General features: G+C 46.5%; 1 protein-coding gene across 2 annotated transcripts in view; it reads left to right on the forward strand.

Annotated features, from left to right (window-relative positions):
* Nucleotides 1-1880: 1880 nt before the first annotated feature.
* Nucleotides 1881-25004, forward strand: part of LONP1 (lon peptidase 1, mitochondrial) — a 46518-nt gene continuing 23394 nt past the window's right edge. The window contains exons 1-7 of one of the 2 annotated variants that reach the window (XM_032776579.2): nt 1881-2051; nt 8954-9042; nt 19254-19373; nt 20454-20688; nt 22885-22946; nt 23786-23915; nt 24778-24861. In XM_032776579.2, the coding sequence (XP_032632470.1) occupies nt 1947-2051; nt 8954-9042; nt 19254-19373; nt 20454-20688; nt 22885-22946; nt 23786-23915; nt 24778-24861 (825 nt within the window). In that variant the 5' untranslated portion in view covers nt 1881-1946. Of the gene's footprint in view, nt 2052-8953; nt 9043-9755; nt 10393-19253; nt 19374-20453; nt 20689-22884; nt 22947-23785; nt 23916-24777; nt 24862-25004 lie in introns of those variants that run through there. The other variant, XM_032776578.2, reaches the window with a different exon arrangement.

Below are 25004 nucleotides of genomic sequence, written 5' to 3' on the forward strand. Positions count from 1 at the left end.
CAAAACAACATTGGTAGTGCAGAGTAGCATTCGTCCTGTGACCACTTACGTTGATTTCCATGTTCTTTTTGAGTAAGTGTTGGTATTGCAAAACTGGGTCAGGCGGGGCCTGAGAGCACCACGGGGGTGAGTCTGGGAGGGTCCTGAGGGCACTATGGGGGGTTTGAGCAGGGCATGGCCTGAGGATGCTATAGTGGTGGGTCTGGGAGGGGCCTGAGGGCACTATGGAGGTGGGGCTTGGAGGTACCTGAGGGCACTATGGGGTGGGGCGGGGGTGTTGGCAAAGCAGGGCCTAAGGGCCTTATGGGGTTGCCGGGCAGGTCAGAACTGGTTTCCTTGGGGGTCCCTGAGGTGCTATGGATGGTGAGCCTGGGTAGAGCAGGACCTCAGGGTGCTATCTGGCACTGGTGAGGCCACATTTGGAGTGTTATGTTCAGTTTTGGACCCCCCACTAGAAAAGGGATGTGGACAAATTGGAGAGAGTCCAGCAGAGGGGAACAAAAATTATTAGGGGGCTGGAGCACATGATTTACAAGGAGAGGCTGAGGGAAGGGGATTATTTAACCGCAGAAGAGAAGAGTAAGGGGAGATTTGATAGCAGCCTTCATAGAGCTTTGTAGTTCCACAGAGCATAGGCGCCGACTTCTACTGGCACTGGAGGGTCCTCGACCCCCGCTCCATCCCTGCCCCACCCTTCCCACCCCCAATTCAACCCCATCCCCAAAGTCCCACCCCAACTAGCCCCCATTCCGACTCCTTCCCCAAATCCCCACCTGCCCCTTCTCCTCCCGAGCACACCACGTTCCCTCTCCTCCCCTGTCCCTCCCTAACCTTAACACCCAGGGCTGTTTGGCGGGGGCAGGCACTGGCAGTAGGCAGCGGAGAGGAGACGTGGGGTGCTGGGCGGAGATGAGGTGGGGGAGGGCTGGGCTGGCTATTAGGAAACACTGGTTCGCTAGGAGGGCGGTGAAGCACTGGAACGGGCTCCCGAGGGAGGTGGTGGAAGCTCCTTCCTTGTAACAGAGGAGCAGCCCTGTGAGTCTGGAGCTGTAAAAGCAGCAGCGACTCCGGTGCCACCTTATAGACTGAGACGTTTTGGAGCGTGAGCTTCCGTGGGTGAATCCCCACCGCCCCAGAGGTTTTCACGCCGCGTGACAGAGCCCGGCTGGGAGGAGCCGCCGGGTGACCAGACAGCAAGTGTGAAAAACTAGGAGGGGGGTGGGGAGTGATAGGCGCCCTATAAGGACGAGCCCCAACATCAGGCGTCCCCGTCCCCGCGGGACAGCGCGTCACCCGGCCTGAGCCGGGGCTGGACTAGGCCCCGCCCAGGCCCCTCCCGTCTACCAGCCCCTGGGGCGGGGCCAGGCCTAGGCGTGACCCAGTGACGTCGGGGCGAGGCCCGGGAGCGCGCCAGGAACTGACGCCCACGCGGCGCCCCGGCCTCTCTTGGCCAAAAGCTGTGACTGGGCGACAGCGCACAGGTCACGTGACGGGCACGGGGCCATCGCGCCACACGCGCACGCCGCCTGCCTCCCTGCGCTTGCGCATTGACGCCGTCCCCCGAGTTGGCATTTCCGCGCACGCGCAGAGGTGCCCTGTGGTCGATGTGCGCGACCGCCGGGAGCCGGGGCGGAGCTGTCGCAGTGAGCGCAGCGGCGGAATGGCCGCGGCCCGCTACCTCCGGCTGTGGCGCTGCTGGCGGCCGGGGCTGCCCGGGGGGCCTCGCCCCGCTCGGCCCGGCTCGATCGGCGGTGCACGCGGCCTGCTCTCCGCCTCCCGTGGGCCTGTGGCCCGCGGGCCCGGCCCCACGCCCCTGGCCGGTCTCAAGCGTCCCGGCCCCCCGCGACACCTGCGTGGCCCGGCAGCCCTGGCGCGGGGACGCGCGGAGGCGCGGAGCCGAGGACGGCGGCGGTAGTGGAGCCGATCCCGCCGGGGCCCCCCCGGCCATGACGGCGCTGACCCCGCTGCTCATCCCCGAGCGCTTCCCCAACGTGCCGCTCATCGCCGTGACGCGCAACCCCGTCTTCCCGCGCTTCATCAAGATCCTCGAGGTAACGGGGCCTGGCTCCGCGGGCAGCCCGGGATTCCCCGCTCCGGGCGGGCAGCCGCCACGCTCCCTGCCGCCCGATTGGCCAGGCCGGCTCCCCGCATCCCTACCCGCGTCTCCCGCAGGGCGCCCCCGCCGCGCCTCGGGGCTGGGACGCCATCCCCGGTGCCCTGCCCGGGAGCTCACCATCTGCAGCCCCGTTCATCACAATAGTCGCGACCCTTTCTCCTTTCCCAGGGCCGGGCACTGCTCCTCCTTTCCGGCGGGGCCACGGACACCTCCCTCCCCCTGAGCGGCCCTAGCTCCTCTCTTTGCCTAATGCATCGAGGTAAAGGGGTCGTGCTGCGGGGGCACAGACCCTCCCACTTCCTTTGCATCCTGCCAGCTCTGGGGCCTGAAGCCTGTGCCCCTGCAACCTGAGCTAAGGCTTCTGGACCCACACTGAGGGAGAGGAGCTCTCTGCCAGCCGAGAAGAGGGGGGTGTTGACTGGCAAAGTAATATTAAAACCCAGCCCTAGCTGCGTCCCAGTCACGCAGAAGATGAACGTGCCTCTCTCGGAGTTCCACCTATTGCAGTGGATGCTGCGCCCTGATCTATGCACAGATCTGGGGGTAGAGTAACTGTCAGGGGTGTGATTCTTATACTGGTACAAACCCCTAGTATGTTTGCAGTTATACTGGCGTAATGGGCCGTCATAGAGGCCGGCATAGCTTATTTGCTATCCTATATGTAGTTAAAGCAGAACAACTTCTGTCTGTAGGCAAGTCCAAGCTGGACACGTTAGTAGGGACAGGGAGCCAGGGTTCTTGGGTTCTGTTAGCAAGTCTGTGGCAGAGCTAGAATGGGGTCTCGAGTAAGTCAAAAGAAGGTGAAAGTGTTATTACTTCTGGAGGCTGTTGTTCTACTGACATCACCGCTCACCTTTGTCTTGGCAGATAGGAAGGAGAGGGGTATGCAAAGGCCATGTGACTAGGCAGGGCACAAAAACAGGAGTCCAGAGAGAGCTTTGCTTAGCCTCTAGGACCCAGACACACAGGACTTGCATAGTTAAGAGTGTTTTATCTCTTCCCAGTTCCAGTTGTTCATCTTGTTTACCACTATGTAAAACTAACTTGTGGTAGTTGGAGATTGCACTGCAGCTAGACTTACCAAGTAAATTTTAGGTTGCCCTTGAATGTCAGTGTTTTTATTACCATAGTGATTGTGTCCTTGATTCAGCCTTGGGTGCCTGTGTTCAGATGTATGTGAACATGATGTATTCCTGATGTCCTTAAAGTGGCAGTGATGAGTCTTATTTCCATAGTTTATTACATACTTTTTATGGTTGCATCTTTCAGTCAAAACACCAAAGAAACCTCAGAGAGTGTCACATTTTGGGGCATGCTGACCTTGATAGTGACCTTTCTAGTTATATGCCTGGCCATGTTCACTTTGGAATATGTCCTACTTTGTTGTACAGCTGTATGGTTTGGAACCCTTATCACACAATTTGCAGATATTTAACAGCACATCTAAATCTGAAACTGAATATGCTGTTTGAGTCAGGAGGATGGATGGACTTTATTTTGTGGATATTAAGCATTTGGAAAATGTAAATATTTATTCTTAGCACCTAGTAGTGCTGTGTTTACAGTTTTATTGTAGCTGATCTTAGAGTGAAAATATCAAAAGTGAGAGCGATGTAACTTTTAATTCCTGTGTGGTTATTTATCATAATTATGTTCATAAATACTATATTAAAATGTTTGGGTTTCAAAGTCAAACACTCAAATATTGGGAAATGCCAAAATTTGGGTTTCTTATGCAACATTCATTCTGCCCCCCTGTATGCAGATAGGCTTGGAAGGATTAGATTTTTATTAATGAGTGTTGGTAAATGTCTATTTCACCATACCCACTCTCAAATCTGTGAGAAACTAATTCCATTGATGATGATGATAGAAATTTACAGATAGAAAAAGCAGTAAAATTGTTGCTTGAGAACTTACTAGTTTGACTTAAGGATGTTTACTTTGTATATTTTAACGCATCATGACAGTTTGTGTTTTAATGGTTAAAAAGCTCAGTGTCTACTATCATTAAATAATTTTCTGACTCCCTGATTGTCTGATTCCTCCGTAATTTCCCACAGCTATGAAAATGTGTATATAAACATTTTTAAAAATACTTAACCCATAATTTGTGTAGCTATAAATATTGACAGATAGAAATAGAAAAAAAGTCTTGTCTTATTCCTCAATTATTTAAAAAAAATCAAGATCTGATAAGCCTCTATGTATGCATTAATGGTAGCCTTTAATTATATGATGCTATACTAGGTTCCATATTCTCCCACCCCGTTCATTCAGTGCACTGGATGGATGGTGCTTTGGGGATGAGGCATCTGTTAAGTATTCCTTCTATTCTCATCTCAACATTCAGTGTGTAGCTTCAAACTATTTACTACCACAAGTCAAACCCTGCTCTGAAAATGTAATTCATTTCCTCGTTGTCTCTTCTAAGGTGCTCATCACCGTAGTAGCTGGGTGCCTTACAAATACTCTTACTTAGCACTGGAGATACATTAGTATTATATTCCCATTTTACAACTGGGAAACCTGCAACAGATGCCTGAGACCACACAATGTCAGTGACAGAGCTGGAATAGGGGCCTACTGATTCCCAACTGTGTGCTTATTCCTCCTGATCACACTGCCTTACTGTCAGAGGCACTGAGCAGCCACAGGTCTAAACAACTTCTGTTGCAATTGTGAGTGCTCAGTGCTTCTGCAAATCTGACCCCTGGCATCACAGGTTGGGCACCCAGAAAATGAAGAACACAGTTAGTGACCAGTGAAAAGTTTGGCTTAAGTGACTTATACACATCACATAAGAACTCTGACAGGGATAAAATTGAGTTCTCTTGTGTGATGTTCACCTGCTTAACTGCTGGACCATCCTTTCTCTTTATGTAGTTCCTTGCTTTGTTCTGTATAAACTAGAGCTGTGAAACGATTAAAAAAAATAATTGCGTGATTGATTGCGCAATTACTAAAAAACCAATTGCACGATTGATCACGCAACTAAACAATAATAGAATACTATTCACATATTTTTGGATGTTTCCTACATTTTCAAATATATTGATTTCAGTTGCAGCACAGAATACAAAGTGTACAGTGCTCACTTCATATTTTTATTACAAATATTTGCACCATAAAAAAGAGATCATATATTTCAAGTCACCTACTACAAGTACTGTAGTTCAATGTCTTTATAATGAAAGTTGGAACTTACAAATGTAGAATTATGTACAAAAAAAACCGCATTCAAAAATAAAATTAAAATTTTAGAGCCTATAAGTCCACTCAGTCCTACTTCAGCCAATCCCTCAGACAAACAAGTTTGGTTACAATTTGCAGGAGATAATGCTGCCTATGTCTTGGTTACAGTGTCACCTGAAAGTGAGAACTGGCATTTGCATGGCACTGTTGTAGCTAGCATAGCAATATGTTTACATGCCAGATGTGATAAAGATTCATATGTTCCTTCATGCTTCAACCATTCCAGAAGACATGCCTCCATGCTGATGACAGGTTCTGCTCGATAATGATCCAGAGCAGACTGATGCATATTCACTTTCATCATCTGGGTCAGATGCCACCAGCAGAAGGTTGATTTTTCTCTTTTGGTGGCTTGGGTTCTGTAGTGTCCGCATCAGAGTGTTGCTCTCTTAAGACATCTGAAAGCGTGCTCCACACCTCATCTCTCTTAGATTTTGGAAGACACTTCAGATTCTTAACCATTGAGTCTGGTGCTGTATGTTTCCTTAAATCTCACATTGGTACCTTCTTTGCATTTTGTCAATCTGCTGTGAAAGTGCCCTTAAAATGAACATGTGCTGGGTCATTATCTGAGACGGCTGTTACATAAAATATATTGAAGAACGTGGGTAAAACAGAACAGTTCTCCCTTAAAGAGTTCAGTCACAAATTTAATTAATGCATTTTTTTTTTAATGAGCATCATCAGCATGGAATCATGTCCTCTGGAATGGTGGATGAAGCATGAAGGGCCATATGAAGGTTTAGCATATCTAGCACTTAAATATCTTGTGATGCTGGCTACAACTGTGCCATGCAAATGCCTGTTCTCACTTTCAGGTGATATTGTAAATAAGAACCAATCAGCAGTATCTCCCGTAAATGTAAACAAACTTGTTTTGTCTTGTCAATTGACTGAATAAGAAGTAGGACTGAATGGACTCCTAGGCTGTAAAGTTTTACATTGAGTGCTATTATGTAACACACAAAATTTTACACTTTCACGGTAGAGATTGCAGTACAGTACTTGTATGAGATGAATTGAAAAATACTTTCTTTTGTTTACAGTGCAAATATTTGTAATAAAAAATAATATAAAGTGAGCACTGTACACTTTGATTGCTGTTACAACAGAGTACAAATTTGAAAATGTAGAAAAAATCTAGAAATATTTAATAAATTTCAGTTGGTATTCTATTATTTAACCTTGCAATTAACTCAAAAAAATTAATCGTGATAATCACATGAGTTACCTCCAATTAATTAACAGCCCTAGTATAAACCTTTCAGCTTCTAGAGCAAATGAGACTGAGATCCTATGAACAGCCTCAATCATTACACAGAGTTGATTTAATTCCCAAGGCATGTTCTAGCTTTTCACTGAATAAGGGGGTCTTGTCAAAAAAAAAGTGTCATAATTAAGGCTACAATTTAGACATGGATATTTTTAATAAGTCATGGACAGGTCATGGGCAATAAATAAAAATTCACAGCCCGTGACCTGTCCATGACTTGTACTATAAATACCCCTGACTAAATCTTAGCTGGAGGGTGGAGCCGCCGTTCCTGGGGGAAACCTGGAGGGAGCACTGCAGCTCAGGTTGTGGGGGAAGCCACTGTCGCTGCTGTGGGGAGAAACCCTGGGGCTGCTGCTTGGGGGTGGTTGGGGGGGGTGGGCAGCACCATTAAGGGCCACGGAGCAGCACCTGCTCTGGCCCCCCCGCTGCTGATCCAGCCACCCCTGGGGCTTCTGCGGGGGCCACCAAGCTGCAGCTGCTCCTGCCGCAGAAGTCAGAGAAAGTCATGGAATCCGTGAATTTCGCAATCTCTGTAACAGACATGGAGCCCTAATCATAACTGTTAGAAGAAAGCTATTTACATTGCAAATTCAAGTACTTAAAAGTTAAATGCCAATATTTAGGTTGCCTGTGCAACATTCTTTCTGCTTGCTTCTGCTCTGCTTCAGTCCATGCAGTCCATTAAAAAGTGTCTGGTCTGGATTTGGCCTGCCTGTTGACTATACCTGCTGTAAAATTCTGAACAAATTTGGAGTGAAATAGCATGGAGGGTGATTGAAGCTGATTCCCTTTCCATGGCTATATTTCACTTCAACAGCTCAGTGTCCTTTACAGGCAAGGATGGGATTTTGGCCTTGATCTTTCTGAAACTCAAACTCTCTGAAGACTGGTTTTTATTTTTCTTGTTGGTTTTGTAACCCTTTAGTCCCACAGACTTCCTACACTGGCATCGATAGCAGGACAGTATACTAAGTGATTAACAGAAATAGCAGCATCAAAACAGGGGCTGCATTAAATCAACCAGGACTTTATTGCTCATTGTAGCATTTTCACAACACTTCAAATTCAGGAGCACTATAGGGCAAGATTTGAGGGGCAGGGATTGCTCAGTAGTTTGAGCATTGGCCTGCTAAACCCAGGGTTGTGAGTTCAGTCCTTGAGGGGGCCACTTAGGGATCTTGGTCCTGCTAGTGAAGGCAGGGGGCTGGACTCAATAGCCTTTAGAGTCCTTTCCAGTTCTATGAGAGACATATATTTCCATATATATATATATATATACACATACACACACACACCTAAAAGTAGCACTTGTTCTGCAGTGAATGTTAAAGCTGTGTGTGGTATAGAGAAGGCAGATATGTTCCAAATAGCCAACTGAACAAATTTGCCTTAAAGGTGTCTGTTCTATTCTCTATAGGTTCTTGTACTGTGCTTATCAGTGTAGTATTTGAGCACCATTCAGTAATGTGTTAAGCAATGTAATTAACATGTCACATGTACTCATCCTCTTCCCAGAGGGACAAGTGTGTGAAGGAAGTATGTTGATTTTAAAATTTGTATATGTACATGCTGCTATATATTTGTTAGAGAAGGCAGGTCAAAGAAGTGCACTGGGAGAGGTTTTTGATGGGCAATAGTTCCTGAGGGAGTTCGTTCCACAGCCTTGGACTGGGTCCTAAGAAAGCTCGGTTAGTTACTTTGCACTTGCCATTTCATCTACCATTGTGTTGTCCAGTCACCCAGCTTAGTTAAGTCTTTCTGATGTTCTAACTTCAACAATTTTGTGCATCTGCTAATTTTTCTGCCTTGTTGCTCATCCCCGTTTTTCCAGACTTTCAGTAGATGTTAAACAAGCCTGAACCTAGTATGGAGCTATGTAGTTCCCACTGTTCATCTTTAGCCATGGGGAAAACTGACCACTTATTCTTACTCTTGATTCCCTGTTTTACAGGAAACCGGAACCCATGTTGTAACCATGTGTTAGTTTAGAAGCCTCCCAAGGTTCTCTAACATGCTTTTCTTGCTTGTTTAGGGTGTCAGTACAGGCAAGAAAAACTAGTTTACCACAATGTACCCAACAGCCATGTTTCACAGCTGTGTGTGTGACTTTGGTGGGTCAGAAAGGACTGGAGTGGCTTGCTGAAAGTCCCAGGAGGTCTGTACCAGAGTTGGGAAGGTAGCCTAGATTAGATTTTCTAACTCACTCCTGGTCTGTAACCACAACCCCATCCTTCCTGTGTGACAGGAGCTGAAAGCTTCTGGGAAGCCTGCTCTGAATTTTTCCTTAAAACTCATTGCTATCCTAGGTGAAAAATAAGAAGCTAGTGGAGTTGCTGAGGAGAAAAGTTCGCCTTGCCCAGCCTTATGCTGGTGTCTTTTTGAAGAAAGATGACAAGTAAGTGTTATCTCTTTCTGTATGTAAATATACTAATGATGTTGATTATGCTGGGAGTGCACTAGGAAAGCTGAGTCCCTTAATTCTCTCAGCGTTTACTATGGTGGAAGATGTAGCATGGTGGTAAAAAGGGCTGAACCTTGTCTGTTACCTTTGTTTACCACTGCTACATCTTCCACCGTTGCTACTGCTGGTAGAGAATTGTGGGTCTTGGCTTTTTCCTTCTGTAGAAAAGGCCTTAACCGTTGATCAACAGTAAGAGGTTCCAAGTATTCATTAGAACTTTGAGTGGAGACCATATACACAATGGCGTGAATAAAACAATTAGTATCAGACTCTAGGGACAAGGATTCTAAGGAGTTGCCCCAGTGTGTTGCTCCTTCACCACATTTTCCAGACTGAATATCTCAGAGTCAGATCCTGAATGTCATAGACTGGACAGGGCTTTATATGCATGGTTGTGCCAGAACCCCCTGCCAACCACATCTAAACTAAAGAGAAACGGCTTTTGAGGTGTGCATGGGGCAAGAATACTAGCATGATGAGTATGAACACACCATGAGCTGTGGCACAGCCCAGTACCCATGTCAATTTGTATGGGTAATGGGTGTATACCGGATCCTAGTCCTCCATTCCCATTCCCACAATGCACTGACCCTTTCCTGCTTGACCTTTACCCAGATCTATAAAGATCCTGATCCCCTACTTTTATCGCCACTAGTGAGCTGTGCTGACCGCTACAGAACAGTTTTTTTCCACTGAATTCTTTTCACCACTATAAGCGAACATGGAATCTGCTCCAAGAGTTACCACATGGTCAGCTGAGCACACCCACTCAATGTGTGGTCAGAATTCACTGTCCACAGCTTCTCCCACAGCACCAAGAACATCCATCTTTACCAGGAAGATTCAGAGAGGCTGGTGCAGGTGGGTATGCACCAAACTGGCTCAGTGCCAGGAACAGGTAAACTATGTCAGGCTGTGGAACTGAAAGGCAAAAGACTCCAGCAGTCACTCTGGAAGGAGTTCTCCAACATGCCCCATCTTCAAGGAGTTGGACCTAGTGCTTTCCAGGGCCCCCAGTACAGAGCCTGAGGTGACTCTCAACCCTGTGGGCCTTATCGTCTGACAGCCATGTCTACACTGGCAACTGGATACAGGTGCATGGATGTCCGCATCTAAACCCAGGGTGAGGAGGCAATGAGGATTGTGGAGGTGGCAGCCTCCATAGACCCAGAGGAGGAGGAGCAATTTATCCTGCACCTCTGCCTGAGAAACCAACTGAGCAAACCCATCTGGATGAGCCAGAGGAGGACCCCAAGGCTCACCAGGAGCCAGAACCCAAGAGTGGTAAGTTAAATCCCACCCACCCGGCCAATATCCCCTCCCTCTTTCTCCAGGGCTATGCAGGACTGGAAGACTACTCCCTTCCCTTACTCAAATGGTCCCTGACCAAGGCATTCAACATTTTATCGAATTACCATGAATCACCATAAAGTTTATGGCAGAAGTTATTGAACAGATTATCAGCAAACTGTTGTATTGCCCCTGGGTCTAAGAGTTCATCAGCCAACTGGCTGACAGCAAGGGTGGGGGTAAAAAGGTCAAGGTGGAGGACAGGGCATTTAGACTCATAGGTCAGAAGGGACCAATATGATCATCTAGTCTGACCTCCTGCACAAGGCAGGCCACAAAACCCTACCCATACACATTTATAACAACCCCTAACCCATGACTGAGTTATTGAAATCCTCAAAATTAGAATCTGAAGACCTCAAGCTGCAGAGAATCCACCAGCAAGCGACCATGCCCCACGCTGCAGAGGAAGGCAAAAAACCTCAGGGCCTCTGCCAATCCGCCTGGAGAAAATTCCTTCCGAACCCAATATGGGCGATCAGCTAAACCTGAGCATGTGGGCAAGACTCACCAGCTAGCACCCAAGAAAGATTCCTCTGCAGTAACTCAGTTCCCATCCATCCAACATCCCTCACAGACCATTGGAGCAAACTTATCTGCGATAATCAAGATCAATTGCCCAATTAAACTATCCCATCATAACATCCCTCCATATACTTATAAAGCTTAGTCTTAAAGCCAGATAAGTTTTTGCCCCACACTATCCTCGAAGGCTGTTCCAGAACTTCATCCCCTAATGGTAGAAATTCGTCTAATTTCAAGTCTAAACTCCTATATCCACGTTTGTACCCATTCGTCTTGTGCTACATTAGTACTAAACTTAAATAATTCTCTCCCTCCCTACGTTAATCCCCCTGATATATTTATATAGAGCAAGCATATCCCCGGAGCCTTCTTTTGGCAGGCTAAACAAGCAAGCTCTTTGAGTCTCCTTTATAAGGCAGATTTTCATTCCTCGGATCATCCTAGTAGCCCGTCTCTGAACCTGTTCAGTTTGAATTCACCTTCTTAAACATGGGCACAGAACTGCACACAGTATTCCAGGTGGGGTCTCACCAGGCCGTATATAACGCACTAACACCCCTTCTCCTTGCTGGAAATACCTCGCCTGATGCATCCTAAACGCATTTGTTTTTTTAACAGCCATATCACATTGGCGGCTCATAGTCATCCTGCTATCAACCAATACCAAGGTCCTTCTCCTCTCCGTCGCTTCCAACTGATGCGTCCCAACGTATATCTAAATTCTTATTATTAATCCCTAAGTGCATGACTTGCACTTTTCACTATTATATTCATCCTATTACTATTACTCCAGTTTACAAGTGTCCAGATCTCCTGAATAGTTCCCGGTCCTTCTCCGTGTTAGCAATACCCCCCAGCTTGTGTCATCCGCAAACTTTATTAGCACATTCCGCTCTTTGTGCCAAGGTCAGTAACAAAAAGGTTAAATAAGATCGGTCCCAAACCGATCCTTGAGGGACTCCACTAGTAACCTCCTTCCAGCCTGACAATTCACCCTTCAGTATGACCCGCTGGAGTCTCCCTTTAACCAGTTCCTTATCCACCTTAACAACTTTCATATTCATCCCCATCTTTTCCAATTTAACTAACAGTTCCCATGAGGAACCGTGTCAACGCCTACTGAAATCGAGGTAAATTAGATCTACCGCATTTCCTTTGTCTAAGTAATCGGTCACTTCTCAAAGAAGGAGATCAGGTTGGTTTGGCACGATCTACCTTTAGTAAATCCATGTTGCAATTCGTCCCAATTACCATTGACCTCAATGTCCTTAACTACTTTCTCTCTAAAATTTTCCAAGACCTTACACACTAAGACGTCAAGCTAACAGGCCTATAATTACCCGGATCACTTTTATTCCCTTTTCTTAAAAATAGGAACTACGTAGCAATTCTCCAGTCGTACGGTACAACCCCCGAGTTTACCGATTGCTTAAAATTCTCGCTAACGGGCTCGCAATTTCAACGGCGCCAGTTCCTTTAAATATCCTCGATGGAGATTGTCCGGGCCCTCCGATTTTGTCCCATTAAACTGTTCAAGTTTGGCCTCTACCTCAGATGCGGTAATATCCACCTCCATATCCACATTCCCGTTTATCATCCCTCCATCATCCCTAAACTCCTCACTAGCCTTATTAAAGACCGATATTGGGCCATGTCTAGGTTATCCTTAACCTCTGTTCCATCCTCAGTGTATATCGGCCCCACTTCTTCTTTCTTTGTTTTCTTCTTATTTATGTGGCTGTAGAACCTTTTACTATTGGTTTAATTGTTCTTCAAAGTTGCAACTGCTTTGTCTTTCAAGATCTCAGACTTCCCTTAGAGTAACATCCCTCCCTCTACGAACAGGAACCATACTGGGGGTGGAGCAGGGTGTTTAGTATCAGGGATGGTGAGTTAAGTGTCTGGGATCTCCCTGCTTGGAGCCGGGCTTCGCAAGCCGGAGGAAGGGGGGCAGGTGGGGGTTCCACTGTGGTGGCTGCAAAGACACAATACTGTGTCCCTTTGCAGTGGGGAGGAGAGTGACTTGTGGTCTTGACTGGAATGTTCATGGAACAAAGTACAGTTGCTATGGTGGTTTTCCCCTGCCCCCCGCCTTTCCCTATTCCTGTCTTTGCTCTTCGCTGAACAAAGGGGCCCAGGGGCCTCAGTTGGTGGTGGCTAGGCATTTGTAGTGGTTTTCTTCTTCCCCTCCACACAGGCTCCATCAGCTATCTTAGAATATAGTCTGTTTCCATTCTGATTGCCTTCAAGTCCCGTAAGCTTACCTCTGCACATTTCTGGTGCAGCAGAAACTCTAGCTGGTTCTTAAAATTCAGTGGCAGCGCAAATGTGCTTGGCCGACCTTTCCAGCTCACAATCCCTTCCATTCAGTGACACTTAGAGAGATGAGAAGCAGCACAAACATCTCTCTGGCATAGATTGCTAGGTCTCCACCATGGAACTGGAAAGGCACCTCCCTTTTTCGGTCTGGGTACAGTCAAACCTGTTTCATCCAAATGATGACCAGCCTTGAAAGAAGACCTTGTAATGGTTAATATTACTTCTGAAATAAATACATCCACCATCCCAATCACACATTTAAAGACAGTAAATTTTTAAAAACTACTGTTTCATGCTACCTACCGCTTTCAGCAGGTGCTCTTTTCTAGGGGGCTGTAAAAGTTGTCTGAGAAAGAAAGGTAGTGAAACAATCCTTCCTGAAATGCTGAATGGTATCTATATTGTGACCTTCAACAGCAAAGTTGTATTATGTAGAGGGGATTTCACACTTCAAAAGGAAAGAAAATGATAGAATGCTGGTCTTTTGATTGACTTGGCAGGTCCTTCGGCTGAGGAGCATGAACCCATTCCTCCTGGGGGCCAGGAGCAGCAGCTCAGGCACAGTAGGGGCAGATGAAGAACACTGCTCATTGGCATCAACAGAAGAACCCAGGAGCAGTTTAACTGAAGGAAAAGGAGGAACAGGGTGCTGAGCAGCAGGAATACTTTTTCCAGAGTCAGGAATACCAGGAGCAGAAGCTTTCCTGGAGGGACCAGGAGCATGTCCTGTTGCAGTTCCTGGCACAAACGGTGTGGAAAGGATTTAGGTCCCACCTACTGCAATAGCCACTGCCAGGGTCCAGGAATTGGCACCTTCCTTCTCATCTCCCAGCTGCTACTTCTGCAGGCCAGGGTGTTGCTCAGGCAGAGGATCCAAACAGCCTCCGGCTTTCCCCCCCAATGACCAGGGGGAGGCTGAAAGACTGCAGGGACAGCATGCTGCACCAAGACCCTTCCCGGGGGAGCATTGTGCCATGCAGGAAGCAAACAATAAGCCCAAGACTGTGCCTGAAGGCCAGCATATGTTGGCTCTCAAACCCTGTGCAGGAGTTGTTCCTATTTGTCCCGCTTGTCTGCAGGAGTGGGGAGATCAAAGCCAAAGACACCGTATCATATGCTTTGAAGTTTAATGTTCTTGGGAGTCTGATCCATTCTGCTGTCTTTCATAGTTCCTTTTGAAAAACTGTTTAGAGTTATGCTACATGTACTAGTTTCAATAAATGTTATTTTCCTTTACATACGTGTGGACCCTTCATTCAGGCTGTGATAAAAGGGTAAAATTTGTCTCCCTCCACCCCCTTTTGGCTTGGGCCCTACCATTTGGTACCTTGAACTACATAACTCCCCAGGGCAAAAAACTGTCAGGTCCTCTCTCTCCCTCCAAACTTGTCCCCTCCTCTCTATCCAGGTATGAGACTATAATGTAATAAGCCAGAGACAGTTGGAAAGTGCAATGTGCACAGAAATAACGTAACTTTATTAACTGGGGAAGGAGGAGGAAAGAGTGGATAAAGTTTCCTATGGGTTTGACAAAACAGAACAGGAAAAGCAAAGTGGAGTAACTGCCACTGCTTACAGAACAGTGCTAAAATGGCCCCTCAGCTCTCACCCACCAAAACTATGACCACTCTGAACCATGGAGTTACTGATTAGTTAACAGCCTGTAAGTGCCCTTATCCCTGCACACCTCACAGATGCCAGTTGTAAAAGCCCCTCCCAACGCCGCCTTCAACTATTCTCCAGGTCCTATAAGCATTGAGTAATTCTCCCCCTCCCCCCCTCAAAAAAACAAAAACAAAACTCTGGTTTGGCTAACAGTTGTGACCATTAACAGAAAATGAAAAAACTAAGAATGCAGTTTAACTGGCAGACACCCATCACAGAACAGTAACAAAGCAGATGTTATAATTGTGGAGGTCCCCTGCCCAACTACCCATAACAAGTCATTATCTAAATGACAGGCTAATGACCATCAGCAGGAGGGGAACTAAACTGGTAATTGAAACACAGGTGAATGGGAATGTTCCCGGTTGCCTTTTTTACTGCACCTGGTGCTTAGTTTGGGACCAGGCTGAGGTGACTCACCCCCTGTCTGCCTGCTGTTCCAAGATATAGGCATGAATTGCATCCTGGATTTCCCTGGCCTGCTGTGATCCAGCACCAGCATGAACATCACTGGATCATGCTGTCTGTAAAGGCTTTGCACACCAGTCCTGTCCTGTGCACTCTGTCCTAAAGTACTCCCCTTTATTCTCAGAAATGTTATGAAGCGCACAGCTGGCCACATAATGCAGATGGCACTGGCAACATTGGTATCTAATTGGTTGTGTAGGTATAGCTAAGAAGTCTTCAGCCACCTAAAGGTCCACTCTATCATCCTGTAGCTGCTTAGTTTGAAGTTGAATTCAACTGGATTGGTTAGGGTAGGGTTTCATTAGCCAATGTAGGAGCAATATGCAGGGTCCCCCAAATAACTCTGGGCATGAAGACACTATATAGACCCATGTCATTTCTGGGAAATAAAGTCCCTTCATACACCTTCAAGTGCAATCCCAGTCTCCACAACACCTTGGCATCATGAACCTCTCCTATATGTCTGACATTAGTGTTCACGAACCAGCCTTGGTGATCTACTAAGCCTTGAAGAATGCCGAAATAGTAATCTTTTCAACTGACAATCTCTCCCTCGTTTCAGTGGACAAAGTTTGGGGATTAATGGCCTCCATGCTGTTCAGAAACCCCATTCTCTGGACCCCAGCTATAATTTCTGGCCATGGGTTTGAGAGTGTTGATAGCTACCCAAATCTGCACTACCACAAGCCTGACAGTGGACTTCCCTACTCTGAAGTGGTTTGTGTTTGACTGGTAGCTGTCCAGCATTGACTGTTGCTTTCTGGAAGCTGGCACTTGCTTCTGCATCGGTATGGCTCTCTGGATCAAAGAGTTCTACCACTGTAGGATTGGGGCCAGCTCTCACATGGCTCCATGAACATCTGCTTCCTCATGCTGAAGTTCTGCAGCCACTGGTCATGATCCCAAGTTTTCAAGACAATGTGATCCCACCACACTTCGCTGGTGGTTCTGGTCCAGAGGTGGTAGTCCACCCATGGACTTAGTCACGACACTGGCAATTTCTTGCTTCTTTGTCTCACAGGGTGACAGTGCATCAGTCACCTTCCTGGTCACTCATCTTTGGTGTGTGTGAGAGGTCCGAGTACATTCATCTAAGATTCTTACCAGGTGCACGCTGCAATGCACATGTTTGTCCTGAAAAAAGGAGCAGGAGCAGAAATGCATTGTCAGTCACTTGCTCCATGTCTTCTTCTAAGTTGGCCAGGAGAAAAGGGTAAGTGGGCACTGACATCAACAAATATGTGAAAGTAGTAGACAGGACCAATAACACACTGCAGGGAGAGTTTTCTTGTGATGCACATAACTCTGGGTTACTACCCCTGAAATTCTAATGCTAAAGGTATGTAGCAAAAAGGTGGCAGAGTGGACGCAAGTATGCTTGTGTGATAGGTTCTCCCCAGGGTGTCACCTGGAACTGGGGTACCACTGAGCCCCCTGGCGCACCAGCCTGTGACAAGCTGCAAAGCCCTCCAGCTTGCACTTTTGTCAGCATTCACACAGGTAGGGACACCCGGCTGCAGTTTCATGCAGGTTCTCTAACCATCAGCTTCCCAGCCTGGGACCCCACAGCAGTACTGTCCTGCTCTGGTTAAATCTGGCCAGTATATGGGTTTAATACCCGGTCCACCTCTCCCTGAATGTGAAGAGAACAATGCACCTTTGTGTTAACGAAGCAGAGATTTTCCTCAAGCACTCTAGTCAAAGCTCACTGGATTAAAACAAAAACAAGTTTATTAACTACAAAAGATAGAATATAAGTGATAGCAAGCAGATCAAAGTAGATTACCTAGCAAATAAAAAATGCAAACTAAGCTTAATATACTAAATAGACTGGATATGAATTAGCAGATTCTCACCCTAACTGATGGTACAGGCACATGTGTAGATTCTTAAGGCACAAGCTACACTTGCTTTACAGCTTGGAATCCCCAGGTGTTTCAACATGGGCTAAAAATCTCCCAGTTCAGTCTTTGTTCCTCAGGTGTTTCCAGTAGTCTTTGTGTATGAGGAGTGAAGAAGCCTAGATGATGTCACTCCCTGCCTTATATAGCTTTAGCGTATGGCAGGAACCCTTTGTTCCAAAATCAGTTCCTAGACCAGTGTGTGGGGAAAAATAGACACCCCAAAATAGAGTCCAGAGTCATGTGGCCTGGTCATATGTCTTTGTAGAGTCATAGCAGCCATCACTCATAGACATCTGTAGCGTTCTCAGGCTCACCAGGTGGGAGATAAGCTTCTCCTAAGGCCCTATTGTTCTTTCTAATGGCCCATTGTCCTGAATAGGCTCTTCTCCACCCACTATCTAGCCTGAAAGCATCTTGTCTAGTGGGTGTTACCCAGGTGTAACTATATTTGAAGTACAGATACATAGTATTTATAACTTCAGATACAAAAATGATACATACATACGAATAGGATAATCATATTCAGCAAATAGCTTGTCCGATAACACCTCAATAACTTATCTTGCATAAAATAATTATGCTACAATCATATCATAATATCACTATGAAGAATATGGGGTGCAGTGTCACAGCTTTTACCTGTGTCCAGCACAGCATAGGGGGATACATGCGTGAGCATATGAATGGGTAAATACACAAGTGTGTGCACCAGAGTAAAGATAGCAGTAGAGGTTAAGGCCTGGAAGGACTACTGGATCCTCTTGTCTGACCTCATGTATTTCACAGGCCACCAGCACCCACACACTAAACCTGTATCTAAAATTAGATGCAAATGTTACATCCCACAGAAGACTAAGCTGTTGCATGCCACTAGCCAAGAATAGGCAAGACCGAGGTGCCCCAGAGTCCAAGGTCTCTGCCATATGCCTCAGAACAGATAGGCAGTTTTTCACTTTCTTCTGAGGCATGGAGCACAGACCACACTTGCTGGCATTATCCAGGTACATCTCACTTATGCTCTGCCATTGCAATCAGTTAGACCTGAGCATGTGAGCATGAATCAGCCAGCAAGCATCTGAGAGAGAGAATGCTCAGTGCCACCTCAAAGGCCTGGCCCACCCCATCCAGTGTCCCATCTCCATATATGGCCATCTCTAATGCTTTAGGTTAGGGGACACTCACCCCCTTCCCTCCCCCACAACAGAATACATAGGGGCTGGGTTCAAGGAGGGAGTTGTCAAAAACACCGTATCACCTTTGGGCAAATGCTGTTCACAAAGCAATCGCCCCATATCTGATTTTTCAATACTTGTCCTCAAGGGAAACCTGCGCAACATCCCCAAAAGATGGGGGAAGGGATAGCTCAGTGGTTTGAGCATTGGCCTGCTAAACCCAGGGTTGTGAGCTCAATCTTTGAGGGGGCTACTTAGGGATCTGGGGCAAAAATCAGTACTTGGTCCTGCTAGCAAGGGCAGGGGGCTGGACTCAATGACCTTTCAAGGTCCCTTCCAGTTCTTGGAGATAGGTATATCTGCTATTATTAAAAAAAAAAAAAAAAAAAAAAAAAAAAAAGATGAGCCTGGGAACCTAAATTCATAATTCTGCTAGAACCAAAAGCCATGGTTTTAACAGGGTTTTATGGCTCATTACAGCTGTTTGTAACATGCCACACTCTGTTACCCTTAATTGCCCACTCAAACCCTTTATGCATAACAATCTAACCTGTTACCCCTTCAGCTTGTCTGTTCCAACATGTATTTAACTCAGACACACTGCTTCGTTCCCCACACCTGAAGAGCTCTTTGTAGCTCGAGAGCTTGTACCTTCCACCAACAGAAATTGGTCCAAAAAATATTATCTCACCTACCTTGTCTGTCTCATGTTTATGTAATGTTTACCTTTAAATTTTATCAGCAATGAATCTGACGTGGTGGAAAACCTGAATGAAATCTACCAGACAGGAACTTTTGTCCAGATCCATGAAATGCAGGACCTTGGAGACAAGCTGCGCATGATTGTCATGGGGCACCGAAGGTAACTGCATCTGCTACAGAGCCCAGGCATGTGTCTGCCATTCTTGGTGGGCAGGCACATCCTTCAGCTCTCGCCACTGCACATATGTTACTGTACTTGTAATGAGGAAAAGAGGGTTATGGGGTGCTATCTGAGGTCTCTTTGGGGAGCTTGCTATTGTCAGCTAAGTGTTTGCTCAAAATTGAAATCTTGTATTTACAATCTGTGCTGCACTTTGCCCCACTCTATCCCTGATAGAATGGGGGTACACGTCTCCAGAAGATCTCCCACTCCTGGGTCTGGAAGTTTCTGATCTAACAGATAGGGTTAGTGTCTGAGGAAGCACAGTCTGGGTGATAATCTCTGGCAAGGGTAATGGATTGACTAATCCAGGGGGATAATCCCACTCATATAACAGGTGTTACTGTTTTAGTGCTATAAGTGTGTGTGGCACTTGAGATAAATGCTAGACAAGCTCCTGCTCAGAAGAGCTTAGTAAAATAGACAACCAGATTGGAAAAGCCTTTGGGTCTTTCAGATCTAAAGTTACTTGTTTACTAATTTGCATTGTGATGGCACCCGCTCCATTGTGCTGAGCTCTGCAAAGACATATAGCAGAGATGGTCCATCAGATGAAAAGATTTCAGTCTGTGTGTCCATCCTTATACTTAGACCAGGATGTGATGAGGGAGCCAAGGATCACAGATTCAAATTCAGTTGTTTTGCTTACTGATGAAGCATGTGTTTTCTTTGAAGGGTTGGTTCTTCAAAACAAAATGTTGAAATCGAATTCCACTTTGACGTAGGGCAGAACTACAAAGGAGCTAACTCAGCAGCCAGTTTCTCTCTTTCATGCTTCAGTTTATTCTTTTTAGTATTTGGTTTGCAAATCCCATGGGGGTTTACAGCTGCCTGATTCTTAGTTATGCTAAATCAATCCTCAGTGTTCCTGATAGAGACCTTAGAAAGGGTGACACCTAAGCTTAATATTTAATCCAGAGACTACAAGTAACTCTGCCCCTCCCCGTTCTAGTAGGGTAGTCACATACACCAATGTTAGACTTGCAGTGCTGGCTACACTTGTCTTCTCTTGGTCTTCAGAATTCGTATAAACAAGCAACTAGAGGTTGAGCCTGAGGAATCTGAATCTGAGAACAAACAGAAAGCAAGAAGGAAGCTGAAGCGCTCCAAGAGAGAGGCTGAAGAAGAGGAGGGACCAAAGGACCAAACTGTGGAGCTGGTGCTAGAACCTGTGGCTGCCTCGCCGGAAGAAGTGCTCATGGTAGAAGTGGACAATGTTGTCCATGAAGATTTTCAGATCACAGAAGAAGTTAAAGTAAGTGAAGAAATCACACAAGCCTAGTGCAGCAAGTGTGTGTATCCAGATCTGTGCCTGAGCTATTGGGGATGTCCTGCACATGCTGTTTACAGGTCTATTACACTGTCCATTCATTTAACCTCACCCCATGGAAGGTGCCTGCATGTTAATCCCATTACAATGACCCTTCTCAGTGCAACAGCTCTGTTGCTCAGGATCCCTGGCCCCTAATTAACATCACTGTAAGGATGGATTGTGCTGTGCATGCATCTCATGTAATAGCTTGTATCCTGTTGGGCATTTATTTTAACTAGCTTGGCTAAAGAATGATTGTAACTTCTTTCAAGGATGATGTCTGAAGGGCCAACTTGAGGGTGTAGATTTAATGAACAAGATGATAATAAAGGGCATGATGTGAAACTTAAATGTCTAGGAGGGTAGGCTTATGAGTGCATGGGCTGAAAACACTAAGCTTAACTGGTGACCTGGGTTCAAATGTAGCTTGGTCACCTGACATGGGTCTTAGCCTAGGACAGTGGTCCCCAACCTTTTTGTGTCCAGTAGCACATTCATGTTTTCAGAAGAGTGTGGCGGGCGCCAGCAATTTTTCAAGACTTATTTTGTATCTGTACATTAAATAATACAAAAAACATCATCTTTAATATTACATAATATATGAATCCATAAGATAAAAAGGGTAATTTTACATGCAAAAGGTATTAAATAAATTATTCAGCAATTACTCTTTCATTTACCATGTGAATTTGCTCTTTTTTATCTACCTGTAAGAAAAATTAAGGAGTTTTTACAAAATAAATATCATAAACAGTTTTCATCTTATTTATTTTTAAAAAGTCAAATATATTTGGACCAGCAGTTCAACGTTTATTATTCTTACTTTAACATAGAATGAAGCCTGCAACCCTGGAGTTCTCTGTCCCCGGCTTCAAAGCCGTAGCCCTGCGCCTGCCAGGGACAGAGAACACCGGCGCCTGCAGCCGTGTAGAGAAGTCGTGGCCCCGCGCCTGCCATTGACAGAGAACTCGGGGGCTGTAGGCTGTGGACGCTGGTGTTCTCTGTCCCTGGCAAGCACAGGGCCTGCCTAGTGCCCAGCAAGGGAGAGAAGCTGCGGCCCTTCACCTGCCAGGGACAGAGAACTCTGGGGCTGCGGGCGCTGGCATTCTCTGTCCCTGGCAGGCGCAGGGCCACGGCTTCTCTCTGGCTTCTCCAGGGCTGCAGGCACCGGTGTTTTCGGTCCCCGGCAGGTGCCGGGCCACGGCTTCTCTCCGGCTTAAGCCGCGGCCCCACACCTGCCGGGGACCAAGAACACAGGTGCCTGCAGCCCGGAGAAGCTGAAGAGAAGCCATGGCCGTGCACCTGTCAGGGACAGAGAATGCCAGCACCCACAGCCTGCAGCCCTGGAGTTCTCTGTCCCCAGCAGGCGCGGGTCCCCGGCTTCTTTCCCATGCTGGGCACTAGGCGGGCCCCACGCCTGCTGGGGACAGAGAACACTGCTGCCTGCAGCCCCGGAGTTCTCTGTCTCAGGCAGGCACAGGGCCGCAATTTCTCTCCGGCTTAAGCCACAGCCCCACACCTGCTAGGGACCGAGAACACCAGTGCCCACAGCCTGCAGCCCTGGAGTTCTCTGTCCCAGGCAGGCACGGGGCCGTGGTTTCTCTCCGGCTTAAGCCGCGGCCCCACACCTGCTGGGGACCGAGAACACTGGTGCCTGCAGCCCCGGAGAAGCCGGGGAGAAGCCGAAGCCCCGCGCCTGCCAAGGACAGAGAACACTGGTGCCTGCAGCCCTGGAGTTCTCTCTCCCCAGCAGGTGCTGGGCCACGGCTTCTCTCCCCTGCTGGGCACTAGGTGGGTGCACATAAATGCCCCGGCAGGTGCCATGGCGCCCGTGGGCACGGCATTGGGGACCACTGGCCTAAGACATGTTACAACAAAAGCTTGCCACAACTGCCAAGCTAGTTTACTCTATGCAAGAGCCCAGTCTGCAGGCCCTCCCTCCCTCCCTCCCAGAACAATGGGAAATGGAGGAGGGCAAGCTTCCTTAACAACAACCAGAGTTAAATGGACACATGCAGTAGGGTCTTTTGCCCATCTTACTGGTGTTTCTGGGCCCTGACATGGGAGGAAGAAGCAATTCTTTGCTTGCATTTTCAGTCAAGACTTGTGGGTTTCAGACTCTGTTGTTTTGTTTAATAGGCGCTTACTGCAGAAATTGTCAAAACAATCCGGGACATCATTGCCTTGAACCCTCTCTACAGGTACTTTTACCCTGTCCTGTTCTACCTCTGGCTTTCAGCAGTTTTCAGGCATGTTCAGTACTTTGAAGCCATTCTTTCTAGACTCAGTAAATGTCTGTGTGCTGTAGCTTAATCAAAGGACAGCAGTAACTGGAGAGAGTTTCCCACCTAGGATTTAGCTTCAGGCTGGAAGTAGATTTAATGAACAAGATGGTAATAAAGGGAATGATATGAAACTTAAATGTCTAGGAGGGTAGGCTCACGAGCCCATGGGCTAAAAGCACTAAGCTTAACTGGTGACCTGGATTCAAATGTAGCTTAGTCACCTGACGTGAGTCTTAACCTAAGACATGTTACAACAAAAGCTTGCCACAGCTGCCAAGCTAGGCTTAGGATTCCTGAGATGCAGAGGTGCTACAGAGCTGGGTGGGGGACACTTCCATAGATCTTGCCTGCATTAAGGCTGGGGTTAGCCACCAATAATTCCTCACTTTAGTCACCCCGTGAGCGCTGGTTGAGCTGGACTGAAAAATGACGTTATTTCACTCTGAAATGCTGAACTGCTGTTTCGTCCCACCTGTCTTGTTGGCTGTACTGAGGAATTTCTAATATGATATAATTCCAATTATCTGAAAACCATAGTTACCTGAATCCATAGTGTCCCCATGTAGCCCTATGTTGCATCTGAAGCATTAAAATAGCATGCCTGTTAGCCAAAGGCCCAATTATCCAAAAGTTTCAGCTGCTCCCTGGGCCATGTGGGAAAATGGGAGTGTTCTGTATTCTTAGAATATTTAAATCAAAGAAACCATTTACTTTTTATTAGATGTTTTGATTCTTGTTTCTAATTGACCTTTCAGAGAGTCTGTGCTTCAGATGATGCAGGCAGGGCAACGAGTGGTAGATAATCCAATCTATCTGAGTGACATGGGTGCAGCGTTAACAGGGGCAGAGTCGCACGAGCTGCAGGATATCCTGGAAGAAACCAATGTAAGATGAAGAAACTTTTAACTGATAAATCACGTCATATAGCTGCCTCTTTCAAAGCAGATACATCATTACTTGTTGTGACTTCTCTAGTGTCCTCTACTCTGAGGCCACATTAGCTCTGCATTTGGTTAAGGGTTGATTTCAATGGACAATTAAATCTGTGTGTGTGTATGATTTCCATTGTGAGCTAAATTGGAATGGTAATGGTAAGTGGGGATCTCATGACACTTATTGTATTAGGTAAAAGAAACAAAATCTGTTTAAAATGGATCATAGACTGGAATAATCCAGTGGTCTCACAAAAATGCAGCTCCTTTGCCAAGTTTTAAAGCATTAAGGAGTTAGTCCTTTTTATCACATTGTATCCTTGCGGGAGGGGTGGAGCACTGCAGGAGGGCATTAGCTCTGTCTCTTCTTTGAAAATGCATCCCTTGTTATCAGCCTGAGTTATCCTTTGAGAGTTAAACCAAATCTTTATCATCTTTCCTGCATTTGAATGACAGTAGAATCGGTGAGAGGTGGCTTGTTTGATGGCAAACGACTGAGTTTTCCCATCAGTTCCACATTGCTAGATGTTGGCTGTCCAGAGTGATCATGCCATGTTATTCCTTATGTGTTGAAGTCATTGGATGTGCTTTTGTACATGCTTATCTTCAACCTGTGAGTGGAGAAGTTATTTTGCATCAGTCTCAGCAAAACTGTGGATACTGGAGAGTTGTAGGTTCATGGAAGAACATTGTGACAGCTCATCAACCTCCTTTTGTGCCTTTGTCGTTAGGCAGTAGCCTTTCTCGCCAAGTGCTAACAGGCCTGTGATAAATCTGAAGACACAGTTTGTTGCTGGGTTTCGGTTTTTTTTCAGATTCCCAAACGGCTTTATAAGGCCCTCTCTCTCCTGAAGAAAGAGTATGAGCTGAGTAAACTCCAGCAGCGTCTTGGACGGGAGGTGAGGCTCTAAAGGAACAGGGCACATACCTTGTCTTATAAGTTCTTATACTGCACTCATTGCTGCAATATAGATGAACACTAAGTTAATAGCAGTTATGTGGTGGCATCTCATGTCTCTCAGCTGGACAATGTCATCTATAT

This window comes from Chelonoidis abingdonii, chromosome 11, assembly GCF_003597395.2.
Source record: "Chelonoidis abingdonii isolate Lonesome George chromosome 11, CheloAbing_2.0, whole genome shotgun sequence".
NCBI classification, from domain to species: Eukaryota; Metazoa; Chordata; order Testudines; family Testudinidae; genus Chelonoidis; species Chelonoidis abingdonii.